Source organism: Condylura cristata, unplaced genomic scaffold (assembly GCF_000260355.1).
Source record: "Condylura cristata isolate star-nosed mole 26May11 unplaced genomic scaffold, ConCri1.0 scaffold00015, whole genome shotgun sequence".
Classification (NCBI taxonomy): domain Eukaryota; kingdom Metazoa; phylum Chordata; class Mammalia; order Eulipotyphla; family Talpidae; genus Condylura; species Condylura cristata.
The window spans coordinates 3,996,808-4,009,921 of NW_004567116.1; the positions used below are offsets into that span (position 1 = coordinate 3,996,808).

General features: G+C 61.4%; 1 protein-coding gene across 1 annotated transcript in view; it reads right to left on the minus strand.

Moving 5' to 3' along the window:
* FADS2 (fatty acid desaturase 2) overlaps positions 1-10,935 on the minus strand; it is a 23,463-nt gene extending 12,528 nt beyond the window's left edge. Inside the window, exons 1-5 of the mRNA XM_004682728.2 lie at positions 10,532-10,935; positions 4,324-4,434; positions 3,481-3,678; positions 3,273-3,374; positions 282-407 (exon numbers count right to left, since the gene is read on the minus strand). Coding sequence (XP_004682785.1) covers positions 282-407; positions 3,273-3,374; positions 3,481-3,678; positions 4,324-4,434; positions 10,532-10,738 — 744 coding nt within the window. The 5' untranslated portion in view covers positions 10,739-10,935. The remainder of the gene's footprint in view (positions 1-281; positions 408-3,272; positions 3,375-3,480; positions 3,679-4,323; positions 4,435-10,531) is intronic.
* Between the last annotated feature and the right edge of the window lie 2,179 nt (positions 10,936-13,114).

Genomic DNA, 13,114 nt, shown 5'->3' on the forward strand with positions numbered 1-13,114 from the left:
GTGGGCCCTCCTAGCCTGGACCACGGGCCGTGGGCCCTCCTTCTTTGGGGGCCCAAATGTGGGCCTTGGAACTGTGCCTTCCTGATCAACTGGGACCAAACATCCCCTGGGAAGAAACACAACAGGAAATGTTCTTTCCTGGCCACCGTAGGAGGGGAGCTCTAAAATGCTGATAAGGGCTCGTGTCCATTATTTACATGGGGGAGAAAAAATATATTAACTACACACATATTTACGTGGAGGCCAGACACTGCCGTGTCGGCACCCCCTACCCCCCGTACCTCAATGGGCTGCCACTCGCCCAGGACAAACACATGCAGCATGTTCACATCTGGATCCTTCTGGAAGATGTTGGGCTTGGCGTGGTGCTGGAAGTGGCGGTGGTTCCACCAGTTGGCGGAGGCGCCCTGTGGAGGGGGGCGCGAGTGAACAGGGCAGCCCCGGGGAGACTGCTCCCGGGGCCCTGACAGGCAGGACCTACCTGTTACACAGGGGCCCCCCAGAGCCGGACAACGGGGCTACCAGCGCTGAGTCCAGAGCACCTGTGGCCCGGACCACAGGAAGGAGTGTGTCGCCCCACGCCTCCAGGCCTGCGGCCCCAGACACGGGGTGAGGGGCCCCCGACAAGCACTTCGGCAGGCCCCTCCCTGCATGTTGCCAGGGTGTGTGGAGGGGGACAAGGACTGTTCCAGAAGCCGAAGGGAGGCCCCTGCTTGGGCCAGAGGCCAGGACCTCGCCAGGCCAGCACCTGCAGCAAGGGGCCCCTGAGCATCCCTGTCGACAGCGTCTGCAAAACCTGCTTTCTGCTCTCCTCATGTTTACATGCAAAGGGTCAACCAAGGGGTGGTCTTAGACCGTTTTTAATCCGAGGTAAACCGAAGTAAAATAATATGTTTACACCGAAAGCTATGATGTAACACACCAACTTCTCCACTTTTAACTGCTTTTCAACTACTTTAAGTTATGTAGGAGAAAGAATTCAACCACTAGATAAAGAAATACAAATGAAACAGAGAGAGGTTCTGGTTTTTCCTTTGGCCTCAGATTTCAACAGACTCAGCTCGGTCTTGATCTTTATCTAAAATTTTCATATTCTGTTCCATGTGGGGTTTTTTTCCGCAACATTCATTTTGGTTTTAAAAAAAAGGCCTCCCTGGTGGTGCAACGGGTTAAAGTGCAGCGCTACGAAGCTGGCCAAAGCCGCTTCAGCACGAGTTCGACCCCCAGCCAGGAGGGACCCACAGAACACAGCAGACCTCTCCTGCCTCCCCGCTGCTCCCCTCAGCAGTGCACTTGGGCACTCTGCCTGCTGTGCTCCCCACTCTGTGTCTGGTGAATCTTCTCACCACCCCTGCACCTCTGGCCTGTACCCCAGGTCTGTATGCATAAATAAATACAGGTAAAAATCCTTAAAAAGAAATTAAGACTGCACTGAAAAGGTTTTTATCCACACTGAGCCTTTTTGGTGTCTCACTGAATCCTGCATCCAGGTGAGTGCTTAGCTCACCTCACCCTAGTCCCAGGCCCTGGAAGTGAGTTTCTAGAAAGGCTGGTAGACGTTTGACCTCCTCTCCAGAAGCAGTCTAGACAGCGCGGGGCCTGAAGTTTGCAATTTTCCCGCGGGCCCTACAGTGATAATGGGGCTTATGGCAGAGGGGTGACTGCTCTGAGCTATCTTCGTAAAAGTTCAACCTCAGCGGATATGCCCACTGGGTGTGATGCGGGCATTTCGGGGCTCAAACTTGCACCCAGAACTTATAGTTGTGGCCAGAAGCACCCCCAGCCCCCTGAGGCCCTCAGCACTGTCTGCTGTGCTCCCCAGCTTCGGTTAGCATACTCGAGGTGCGGGACGCTTAGGGACCTCCCTGAGTGAGGCCCTTTCTGCCCAACACAGGGACCAGAGGAACAGATGAACTCACAAGATCCTCCTCACTCTGGGGCAGCCCAGGGTGAGCTGTGCAGCCTTGATACTGGCCTGGAAAGAGCACAAAGGACTAGACCAGTGGGGCCTGGCCAGCCTGGAGGAGCCCGGGAGCCCCCACCCCAGCCTGTGACCGTCTCCCCAAAAGACCCCGATCTCAGCAGCACAGGAGCCCGGTGGAAGACAGCCCTCCTTCCAGCCTCGTCTGTCTGATGCAGGAGCTGGGCCAGGGCCCTTCCAGCACTGAGGGCCATCAGGCAGGCCAGGCCGGGCTGGCCCCTGCCCAAATCTGGAAACAGGACACAGCCCATCTTTGTCAAGTATGTGGGGGAGCATGGGTTGGGAGTGAAATGTTACTTTCTGACACTGGAGGGTTTTATCCAACAGAGAAGAGCATAAAATGAAACAAGGCACTTTGCTATGTGCACCCTCAGCCCCAAAATTCTGGAAGAATCCCAGGTTCTCAGGCTTCAGGCTCAGGGCCAGACTAACCGCTTGCTGTGTTACCAGCGTGAGGGCCGCTCGGGCCCAGCCCTGATGTCCGGCAGCAGGGGTGTAAGCGTAACCCAGACGCGAAGCGGGGGCGGGACGGGGTGGAAGTTTCTAGATCCCTGCCTTTCTCGGGAAGCAGCCGGACACCGTTTGGGGCTAGCACGGGGTGACCCACTTCAGAGTGGGCAGGACCCACTTCCAGAAGCGTGGGGGTAACACACAGGCCCGGCAAGGGACCCTGTCTCTGCAAACTCGCCGTGCGTGGGGTGAGCTGCTCTTCTGCTGGGGGTGGGGGGGGGAGCGCAGAACCTTCTGGATCTGAAGCACAACCACGCTCAGCCAGCAGCTCAGCGGACCCTCAACCTGTCCGGTGCCCCTTCCGAAGGCTGGGGTGCACTGGCCGCTGAGGACTCACATAGTCTGGACATTACAGGAAAGGCCCATGACGCCTAACGGGGAGGTCCCCCCAAAAGTGGCCGCTCCTAGTCTTGCTCTGTGCTTTCTGGCCCCCGAGGGAGAAAGAGCAGCAGGATATATGTTAGCGTGCATGAGAGAACGCACAACAGTCAAGAATGCTGTTCCTTGGCTGCCCGAGACCAGCGTCCACACCGGGAGTAACAGTGAGCTCAGCTGAACCGACAGAGCGAGCGGTATCAGAACCAGCACGCCGGTTCTGGGCCCAACGAGGTGCCAGCGGTTCAGCCCCGCAGGAAGCCCAGCACCCAGGCAGACCTGCCTCTCCGCCCTGGGCCCCAACACTGACTGGAGGGGGGACCTGGCCTCCCGGGCACGCGGACAGGCCCGCCCACCGCTCGCCACCGACGCCAAGGCTCAGCCCAGGCTGCCGACCTCTCTTTACCTTCAAGTGGCCGATGATAAACTTGTGGACGACGTGGTTCCACGTGGACTTCTTGTAGACAGAGAGGTGGCCGTAATCATGCTGCAGCCACCCAGCCTGGGCCTGGGGAGGAGTCACACAGGGTTCGCCGCGTCAGCACACAGGAGCCGGGCCGTGGCGGGCGGGCGGGAGGGGCGGGGTTCCCGGGGGCAGGCAGGTGCCGCCTCACCTGAGAGGTGGCGAGGACAAAGGCCGTGACCAGGGTGGGGATCCAGCCGTTGCCGAAGTAAGAGATGATGAGCCAGGCGAGGCTCTCCAAGACGATGATGTGGGCCAGGAGCAGCAGGAAGAAAAGGTGGTTGGTCTTGAACAGGTTCATGTCCTCCGCGGTCTTCCTCAGGGTCCGGAAGTCCTCGGTGATCTGGGACTGTTGAGCACAGGGAGGGGCGGGCAGCCCGGTCAGCCCGGGGGACTGACCACCTCTGACACGCACTGCGCGGCCCTGGAGGCCGAGGCAGGAGGGCGGCAGCCGCCTGCCTACAGCCCACACGGCTGGCCAGGCCTGGGGTGCGCCAGCTCTGCCGGCAAGCGGCAAAGAAAGGAGCCACTCGTGGGCACCACGGGCCCCCTCCTCCCCCGCCCTGGGCCAGCTAGCAAAACTCGATCTGTCCACACGGTGGTGGAACGCACTAGAATCCAGCCTTACAAGGAAGGACGTGCCGAAGCGCGCTGCAAGCCCGGAGCACATTACGCTAAGTGAAACAAGCCAGAGCCAAAAGCAGGTGGCGTGTGGACACGTTCCCGGTGCCCCCGGTGCGGGAGCAGGCCCCAGAGGGGGACAGCAGCAAGGTGCCTCAGGGGCTGGGGGGGCGGGAGTCGTGCTCCTGGGGATCAAGTTTCCGTCCGGGTGGCGCCTGCTGCCTTGGCGCCTTGGTGTGGGAGGAGGGTGCCCTCCCAGGTCAGAGGGGCTCCGAGGGGCTCCCCCCACCGCCGGGCTCCACACCTGCAGTCTGGGGCTGCCACCCCTCCCCCTCAAAGCCGCCTTCCTTCCTGCACCCCGAGACCCACTCACGCTCTTGCCACGGTCCTGGCTGGGCTCCTCGGGGGCCAGCTCTCCAACCAGCAGGGGCTTCATGAACTTGCGCACGAAATCAAGGTCCCGGTGGAAGGCTTGGAAGGCGTCCTGGGGAGCAGGGGCAGTGGTGAGGCAGGGTGCACCCCCAGAAACCGAGTCCCGCTGGGACACCACACGGCGCCACGTGGCACCCACGGGCCTCTTCCTCAGCAGACGCCTCCATGCCCATCTCACTACCAAGCCACTGAGCTCCGGGGGCGCACAGATGTGCTGCTCCAGAGGACAAGGCCGGAGCCAGGCTAGGACACTGAGTCTCTTGGCGCGTGAGTGCCCGGTACCAGCCGAGTGTGCTGCACACCAGGCTGGGCACAGGGCTGTGGGCTGGAGACCACCACAGCTTGGAAATGTGCTCAGGGGATCCTCTGAAACCGAAGACAAATGCGAGATTAGGTACAGGCGACTCTGACGACCAGAAGTTTTTCTTTCCTTTTTTAAAGATTTATTTATGCAGAACTGGAGTACAGGCCAGAGGTGCTGGGGTACAGGCCAGAGGATTCACCAGAGACAGAGTGGGGAGCAGAACAGGCAGAGTGATGAAGTCCACTGCTGAGGGGAGCAGCGGGGAGACAGGAGGGGTCTGCCGTGCCATGGGGGTCACTCCCTGGCCGGGATCGAACTTGTGCTAAAGCGGCTGCGTCTGGCTTTGCAGGGCTGCGCTTAACCTGTTGCACCACCAGGGAGGGCCCTGACGATCATACTTTGAAAAAAAATGTGAAAAAGCAAAATCAGGTTGTGGGAGGAAGAACAATTAGGGTAACGTTTGGTGGTGTTCTGCCTGGAGCTACTTTCCCTTCTTTGCAGACCTTCTCACATAATGCCACGTGGTTTTTACAGTTCAAACAAAAATCAAGAGAACGTCTTTTAATCTTTCTCCAGTGACAAATAAGGTGCATCACTTTAGCACGTCTAGAAAATAGAGATGAAATAAATGCCACCCAGAAAGTGCTCGCTGTTGCTAATAGTCCGGCACAGTCCCGCCCAGCACTCCTGCCCGTAACGCATACAGAGCTCAGACTGTGTCCATTAGCCGGCCTGGCGCCGGCCCCCTGGTGAGACAGAAGGACTCCGGCGCTGCACACTGTCTCGGGTCTCGGGGGCCTTGGTGAGACAGCGGAACAGCAAAGGGTATCCCTAGAATGTGGGGTGTGCTGGGAGGGGGTGAGGTTGAGCAGGTCTAGATTAAGAGATCAGAAAAGACCAAACAGGGGCCTCCCCGGTGGCTCAGGGGTTAAAATCTCAGACTACGAAGCTGTGGGCAGCGGCCTGAGGCTGGCCGACCACTCCTGGCCGCCCCGCCCGCTGCTCCCCTCAGCAGTGTACTTTGTCGATCTGCCTGTTCTGCTCCCCACTGTCTCTGGTGAAGCCTCTCGCCGTCCCTGCACCTCTGGCCTGTCCCCCAGTTCTGTATGCACAAATAAATAAAGCTTTAAAAAAAAAACAAAACTTTTCGCCTGACTGAGTGACCGAGTGAAGGGAATTCTCACACGCACGGGAAGTCGAGACGTGGCAACACGTTGGGTGTTCTGAACCCTTTCACGTTTCCGTACGTTTGGAAAGTTCAAAAAAGTTTTCAGCGAAGGGGGCGATGCTGGCAACTCTTGAATAAAAATGTCTCCCCGTCCCCAGTATCTCAGTGGTCACTGCCGGTCACTGCCAGTCCCCGCCGCCAGCTCCTCCCTGAGCGCCTGGCGTCCAGGCCTCCTGCCCGCCTCCCGTTTGTATCTGGAGCAGACTCACAAAGCAACACTTTGTGAGGAGGAAAGGGCCCGGGGTTCTTCAGAAAGCCTGTGCCCCCTCACTGAGCAGAAAGCGAGGAGCAGAGGGCCAGCTGAGTGTTTCCAGAGCAGAGACTGCTAGTCCAGGGCCCCGGGCGGGGGGAGGAGGCCGCGGAGCCAGGGCTGTGCAGCTCTGCCCGCCCCCAGCCCCCCACCCCCCATGAGTCCCTGGGAGGGGCCCCGGGCTCCCGCTGGGGGTGAGTGAGTGGGCAGAGCCGCCTTTCACGGCCAGGGCCTCACCTCAGACCGTGACTTTGGAGAAAGGAACAGAAAGGCCCTGAAGAAGTAGTTTCCTGAGGAGCAACTGCTGTGGCTGATAACAAAACGCTTTGTCTACTGTTCGCTGAGGTAACGTGCGACGGTCTGAGGGTCCACCCGGCTATCGCCCAGCTCGACCGCCCCTCTGCCCGGGCGGAGACACCTGATACAGAAGCTCCCGTCCTCACCCCTCCTGGGGGTCTCCCTGAGGCCAGGGCAGGAAAGGGCCGCGTGACAGGAGGGAGCCTCAAACCCCTCTTTAATGCATGAAGAAATGGGCACACGGGAAGGTGACCCCAGGTTCTAAGCGGCAGTGCCGGGGTCCTTCCAGGCCCACTCGACTCGAGCCCCTTGCCGCCTGCCAGCTGAGAAGCCGAAGGGGGCAGTGGGTACCACCCTGTCCACACGCCTGGGGGAGCCACCTCCCACACCAGGGCCTTGCCCAGGTCTCCCCCTGACCCCGCCTGACGCCGCCTCCCTGCGATGCCCCTCCAGACTGCAAACTGTCCCAGCGCTCACTCCCCACTGTCCCCTCCGCTCCATCAGGGAAGGGCCACTGCTACCTCTTGTGACGACCCCAGTGCCCTAAGCAGGGCCCATTCCCACTCTGCCATCCTGCCCAGAGGCTTCTGCCATTTTACAACACTCAGGTCAGGCTTCTGGAACACCTGACCTCTCCCCGCACCCACCCTGCTCCAGCACCCACACTGATGGCTGGCAGACACCGCACCCTGCGGTCAGGCAGGCTGGACACCAGCTCAGCATATTAGCTCCTACCCAGCTCTGTGACGTGGGTCCCCCTTTAGAGAAGAGAGCTGCCCGCTGCGGTCACTCGCAGGGTGCCTCAGCATGTGTTCCCTGCTGTTAAGGCAAAGGCCCCCACCAAAAAGCTTCCTTGTCCCCACGAGATGGCCCTTTGTGTATCTCCTTCCAAGACGCCAAGAGAATTCCTGCAAAGGATTCACAACTGCTGCGAAGTCACAGAAGTTCCCGGCAGCTGCGCGATAAGCATGGGTCAAGGAAAACAGTCCATCCAAACGCTGGTTTTGGAAGGGGGATTGGAACCAGGCTCTTTCCTCTCGACAGGGAGAAACCACTTTCCAGAGAGAAACACAGGTGAAGAGAAGGCAGTGGCAAGCCCGCTGAGACAGCAGAGCAGATGCACGCTGGGGGGAGGGGGGGGACAGAATAGAAGGCAGGACACCCACATGCCCACAGGGATGCTGGCAAGTCACACGTTCTGCCTGCCGTAGCCCAGCACCATCCAACTCCTGCCAGCGGGCACTTCCCTGCCCCACTCTGGAGAGACCCCCCGGGTCCTCCACCACATGGAGCATGGGGGGCCAAGTCAACCCTGTCTGCAGAGCAAGGCAAGTCACGGACCCAGCTTCGCACATAGGGAACTGGGCCCAGGGCTCGGGGGGAGCAAACTCGGGGTGTACGATGCTGTGGACCCCGGCCTGCAAAGCAGGTCACTGTGGAGCAGCTTGCTAGAGGCAGGGAAGCAGAAGGACGCTGCGCTCTGGACCAGAGTGCAACTTCCTTTCCACAGAGGCCACGGGCCAGCCAGGAAGCCCCAGGGAGCCTCCAAGGGAGTGAGGCATCGGCAGCTGGTTCGGAGCTCTGTGCTGGCAAAGGGGCCCGAGGCACTAACACCGCCATTTCTGCTGCCAGGCACATGCACTGTCCTGGGGCAGCAAGGACAGCAGGGGAGGAGGCAGCGAGTCTCCGAGGACGTGACATACCCAGGGGTCCTGGGGTCCGGCAGGGGATCATCCCCGGGCCATCCCTCAGTAGACACCGGCCGGCTCCCACCTAGATCTAGAGAGGGTGCCCTCCTGGCACAAGGGGAACAGAAGGGAGGACATGCCAGTGGACCCCTTTCCTTTGCAAAACTGAGGTCGTTCCTCTTCAAGCTCCTTTTCCTATTTACTACTGGACGCACCACTGTGTGCACACGCGGCTGAGGCCACGAGTAATGGCCCTCCCGCCTGTAGAACGCTCGGAGGCTTCAACGATCTCACCCACCTTCCCACTTCCCAGACCTGCAGGCGAAGTTCAAGGTACGTGTTGCCTAAGCATTCATGAAGCTGGGACCCAAGCCGGGTCCTTGCCCCTGGACACCCCTGGGGTATCAGAGATGGTCTCGTTTTCAGCTTTGGTGACTTTGCGCAGAACAGCAAAGAGCAGGTGAGGAGGGAGTGAATTCCGACCTCTTCCTGCCTGGGTTGGAAGAGGAGGCCGGTGCAGAGAGGGCAAGCTGCGACTGGAGCAGACAGGCTGGGGGGCAGAGGGGAGCGGGGGGGATCTCCGCCGAGGTTCACAGGCAAGTTCTCGAGCAGGGAGGCAAAACCACAGATGTGGTCACTGTCTGTGGATTTTTCACTTTTGTGCCCAGAGCCCCGCTCAGAGCCACGGAGGCAACTGAATCACGGCTGAAAACTGAAACTCTCAAGCCGGGGGAGGTCTGCAGGGGTGAGCTCTGTCTGGACAAGAGCAAGCACCCTGGACCCCAGGGAGGGGCCTTGTGCCCCCAGCCAAGACCAGAGAGGACCAGCTGGAAAGCCATTCGAGAGGGGAGCAGGGGTGAGGGGGGCAGAGAGGAGGGCAGGAGGGAAGGCAGGTGGGCATGGGGGCCTCGGTGACGGGAGTTATGGGTTACCCCCAACCGAGGCCACCTCTAGGAGCAGAGCTATGGCAGGCGGACGCACAGGTAAACCAGGCCACCTGCCCGAATGGCAAACATTAAGCCACTTTTTTTGACGGACAAGGTCAAGTTCTCCCTTTTGCGGGGGAGCAGAGGACCATCCTGACCATCCTGTACACCAGACAAGGCCAAGCGCTCGAGGGGCTAAAATCAGGCCTCCTCTCAATCTTGAACTGGGCCTCGCCATCAAGCGCAGCCAGCTAACGGACCAGTTTCTATGGTCCCCACCCAGGCCTGTGCCCGGGGAATCAAGAGTTCCCAGCTTGTCTTACAGCAGGACAGCAAAAGCCCACGCACAGCTGGGCAGGTGGGGGCCTCCAGGTGGGAGGAGTCACTCCCGGGCCCACCCCAGGGCCCATCCCAGGCCCCTATTCGCCTTGCCCAAGTCTTTCTCCCACCACACTTTTTTTCTCTGCTCCCAGCTCACTGCCACGCAGTCTCTTTCCTCCTCAGCCTCTGTCCTTCTTCCTCTCACCCAGTGGGGTGAGGTGCTCAAGCTACACCTTAAAAAAGGCCAAAGATTTCAGCTGGGGGTGAGCCAGGTGCTAGGTGCTGGTTTGGTGCGCCGGCGAAAGGCCCTGACTCCCCAGGCCCTGGCTCCCCGAGGCCACCCCACCTGGAGAAGTGAAAGAGGAGTGAAGGGCATTCCTGGCAGGAGTTAGAGACAGAGGACCATTGAGCCTGATGTCCCAGAGTAACCTCAGGAGCAGCTGGACCTGTTGCTAGGCCAGCGGAGCCCTGCTAAATCCTCCCTGCTCCCGGCCCCTCTCCACCGACCGGCGAGGCTTTGCAAACCCAGTCCCCAGCGCAGTCTCCAAGAGGCTGCCCCTCAGGCTGGGACCTGGCAGTGGGTGAGCCGTGGGAATTGGCGCTCCCGGGTGGGCTCTCCGAGGCAGCCATTGCGGGCTTCCTCAGACTAGAACCCCAGTGCCCGCGAGCCCCGCTCTGGGTCGCGCCTCCCTCCCCGCCCCCAGCCTGGCACGGGGGAGGGATGCCCGCCGAGTCCACACCTGGCCCCTCTCCCGCTCCTCTCGCCGGCGCGCAGGGGCGGCCATCTTCTACGCTGGGGGCGCCAAAACCCTAGGGTCCGAGCGTCCCCTTCGGGGAGTCCTTGGCCGCGAGTGAGCCCCGCGGAAGGGGCGGACGCGTGGGTCCCAGGGCGCGCGGTAAACCCGCACGTCCCCCACGGCTCGGACCTCCACCGCAGCGCGGCCTCCGGCAAGCTGACCCGGCCGTCCCGGAGGACGAGGATTCCGGGCAGGGGCTGCGCGTGGCGGACACGCTTCCCTGGCCTCCTGGACGCCCCGAGTTGGGCTCAGCGCGGGCGGGCTTTTGGCGCCCTGGGACCCGCGGCCCCTGACTGCGCCTGCAGCCGAGAAAGGTGGCGGGAGGCCCGGGACCTTACCGTAGCATCTTCGCCTGCGTAGTGCCCGATGACCCGGTGGCCCCCGGGGTGCCGGCTGGCCCACTTGGTGATGTTGTAGACCTTGCGGTCGACGACGAGCCACTGGTCGGTGCGCAGGTTGTGTTTCTGGATCTCCTCCCAGCTGAAGGTGGGCAAGGGCGCCTCGCGCTCGGCGGCCCCCTCGCCCTGGTTCCCCCCCTTCCCCATGCTGTCGACTGGGACGCCCCGCGCGCCGCGGCCTCCCTGCGCCGGCGGTTGGTGTGTCGGCCCGGGCCCTCCTCGCTTTCGGCTTTTGTCTTCTTCTACTCCTCCTCCCACCGCGCCCCCTCCCCCAGCCTGTGCGCCTACGTCCGGGAGTCGCCGGCCTTCTCTCGGCAAAATCCCCGGCGTGCCAGTGCCCCCGGGCGGCCCCCCTCCCCCGCCCCGCCCTCGCCCGCCGGTTCGCCGTGGACTTTTGCCTCCAGTAAAAACTCCCGGGGAGCTCAGGGCCCCGACGCCTCCTCCGCCCGCCCCTCCGGCTCCCCCCGCCCGGGGCTCCGCATGCTCCCGCGTTCCCGGCCACCCGGGTTTCCACAGTGATCAGCAGAGCGTCTGCACCAATCGGGGCGCGTCGCCCCGCCTGCCATTGGCCCAGGACGATCTTTCGAAGGCCAGCGGGCTGGAGCGGCGGTCCCCGGCTCCCCCGCCCGCCGGAGCGGAGTCCAGCTCCGCCGCGAGGCGGGCTACGTGCCGGATCTCCTCCCACTGACTCCCCCTCACTCCCCGCCCCGCGCCCCGCGCCCCGCGCGCCCCGGCCTGCCCGGGGCTCCCGAGGAGATCCCGGAGGTGCAGGAGGCGGGTGAGGGGCCGGGTGGGAGGCGGGGTCGACCACTGGTTCCGCGCGTTCCGGGGCTCCTTACGCGCAGGCTCGGCGCTCCCGGGCTTTGCACCTGATGCTGGCACAAAGAGCGCCTGGCGATGGAGCTCGGGCAGCGGGGTGGCTGGGGGGCAGCGGGCAGCGCCAAGCTCTCCCCCCACCCCCGCACCTCCCACCTCCAGCTCAGGAGCTGCACTCCAGGACCAGCTTGGCTAGGGGACGCCCTTCCCCAGCTCGCTAGAATGGAGACTCGGCTATCTCCACATCGCCACATTGTCTGCCTTTCTCCACGCTGGCGCCCTCGCGCAGCCTTCCCGGAGAAACTAGCCATTCTCGCGCTAGTCCGGGGCGCTGAACCTCGGAATCCGAGGATCCTAGAGCAGAATCGCGGAACCTCTGCCTCCTTTCTAAGCACCCTGGCGCGCGGGGGTGGGGGGGGGAGGGCGCGACCAGGAGCTGGACCCGTCCTTGCAGGAACTCCCAGAAGCGTCACAGGACACACACGATGTATTGGGCTGTGATGGTGTACAGACCCTAGGAAATAAGCTGGGGCTACCAAGGGGATAAGTGGGGAGGTGGTTTTTCGAGGTATGGGTGCCGCGGTGGACACCCAGCTAGTGTGGACTGCAGAGCATCCTTGTGCCCAGGGAAAGGGCCCAGCCCCAACTCTGGGGTGAAGGGTGTCTTTGGGCGGCCTCAACCCTGTGAGGTAAACAGGACTCTTACAACAGTATCTAATGCTGGGAGACTGGGGTTTAAGAAGCGTGAATAGGCCAAAGGGGCTTGGGTGGGGGTGGGGGTGGGGGACAGCTGAGCCCTTCCCAGACACCACCTGCCTCTGCCAATGAGATCGGTGGAAAGGGGCCATTGCAGGAATTGCTGGGAAGCCACCGCTACTGGGGATGGAAGGTCACTGGCAGAGAAGTGAGGAGCAGGACAGGGGCCCGGGGAGCCCCTTCTATGGCAGCCCCCTCTCTGGTGTTGTCATCATGCAGGTCTCAGCCCCGCATTCACACACAGCTTCAGGCAGGAAGAGCCTAGCCCTCTAGCGAAGAGCAACATTCCAACCAAGCAGATAAGGGAGGAGGATGCGGGCACCCCAGGGGTCTACGCAGCCTTTTCTGACTGTTAACAGGTTACTGGACCCTTAGCCAAGACTGTTACTGTTCCAGTGGTGGATCAGCACAAAACTCAGATAACGTTAATGAATTTTCCAGTGGTCCTGGAACTCAGAGAAAGAGTTAGCTCTAAAAGGGGTTCTGGGCACTCTCTCATGGGGTGGTCGCAAAGGCTGAGAACAGGACACAGGCGAAGGCCCGAGGCACTAAAAGTCAGCAGGAATATTTGAGGTGGGCAAGAAGTGGGATCCGGACAAAGTATGGGGTTCCCAGCAACTCCCGAAACAGCACCAGCCCGGACAGGCCCTGAAAAACCTTTGAAGTCACGAATGAATGAAGTATGGTGAGGTGGCTAGAAAAGGGTTCAAACTGGGGAAAGCCAGGGGCCTCCTTGGTGGCGCAGGAGTTAAAGACAAAGCATTATCAAGCTAACACCAGCCACAGCAACAAGATTTCAATCCACCCACCCCACCCCCACCCCCGAAGGGAGCTGACCCACAGACCTCTCCTGTCCTGCCTGCTGCTCCCCTCAGCAGTGTGTTTCAACGGGGCTCCAGCTCCCCACTCTGTCTCTGGTGAATCCTCTCACTCCCCACACCATTTGCCTAC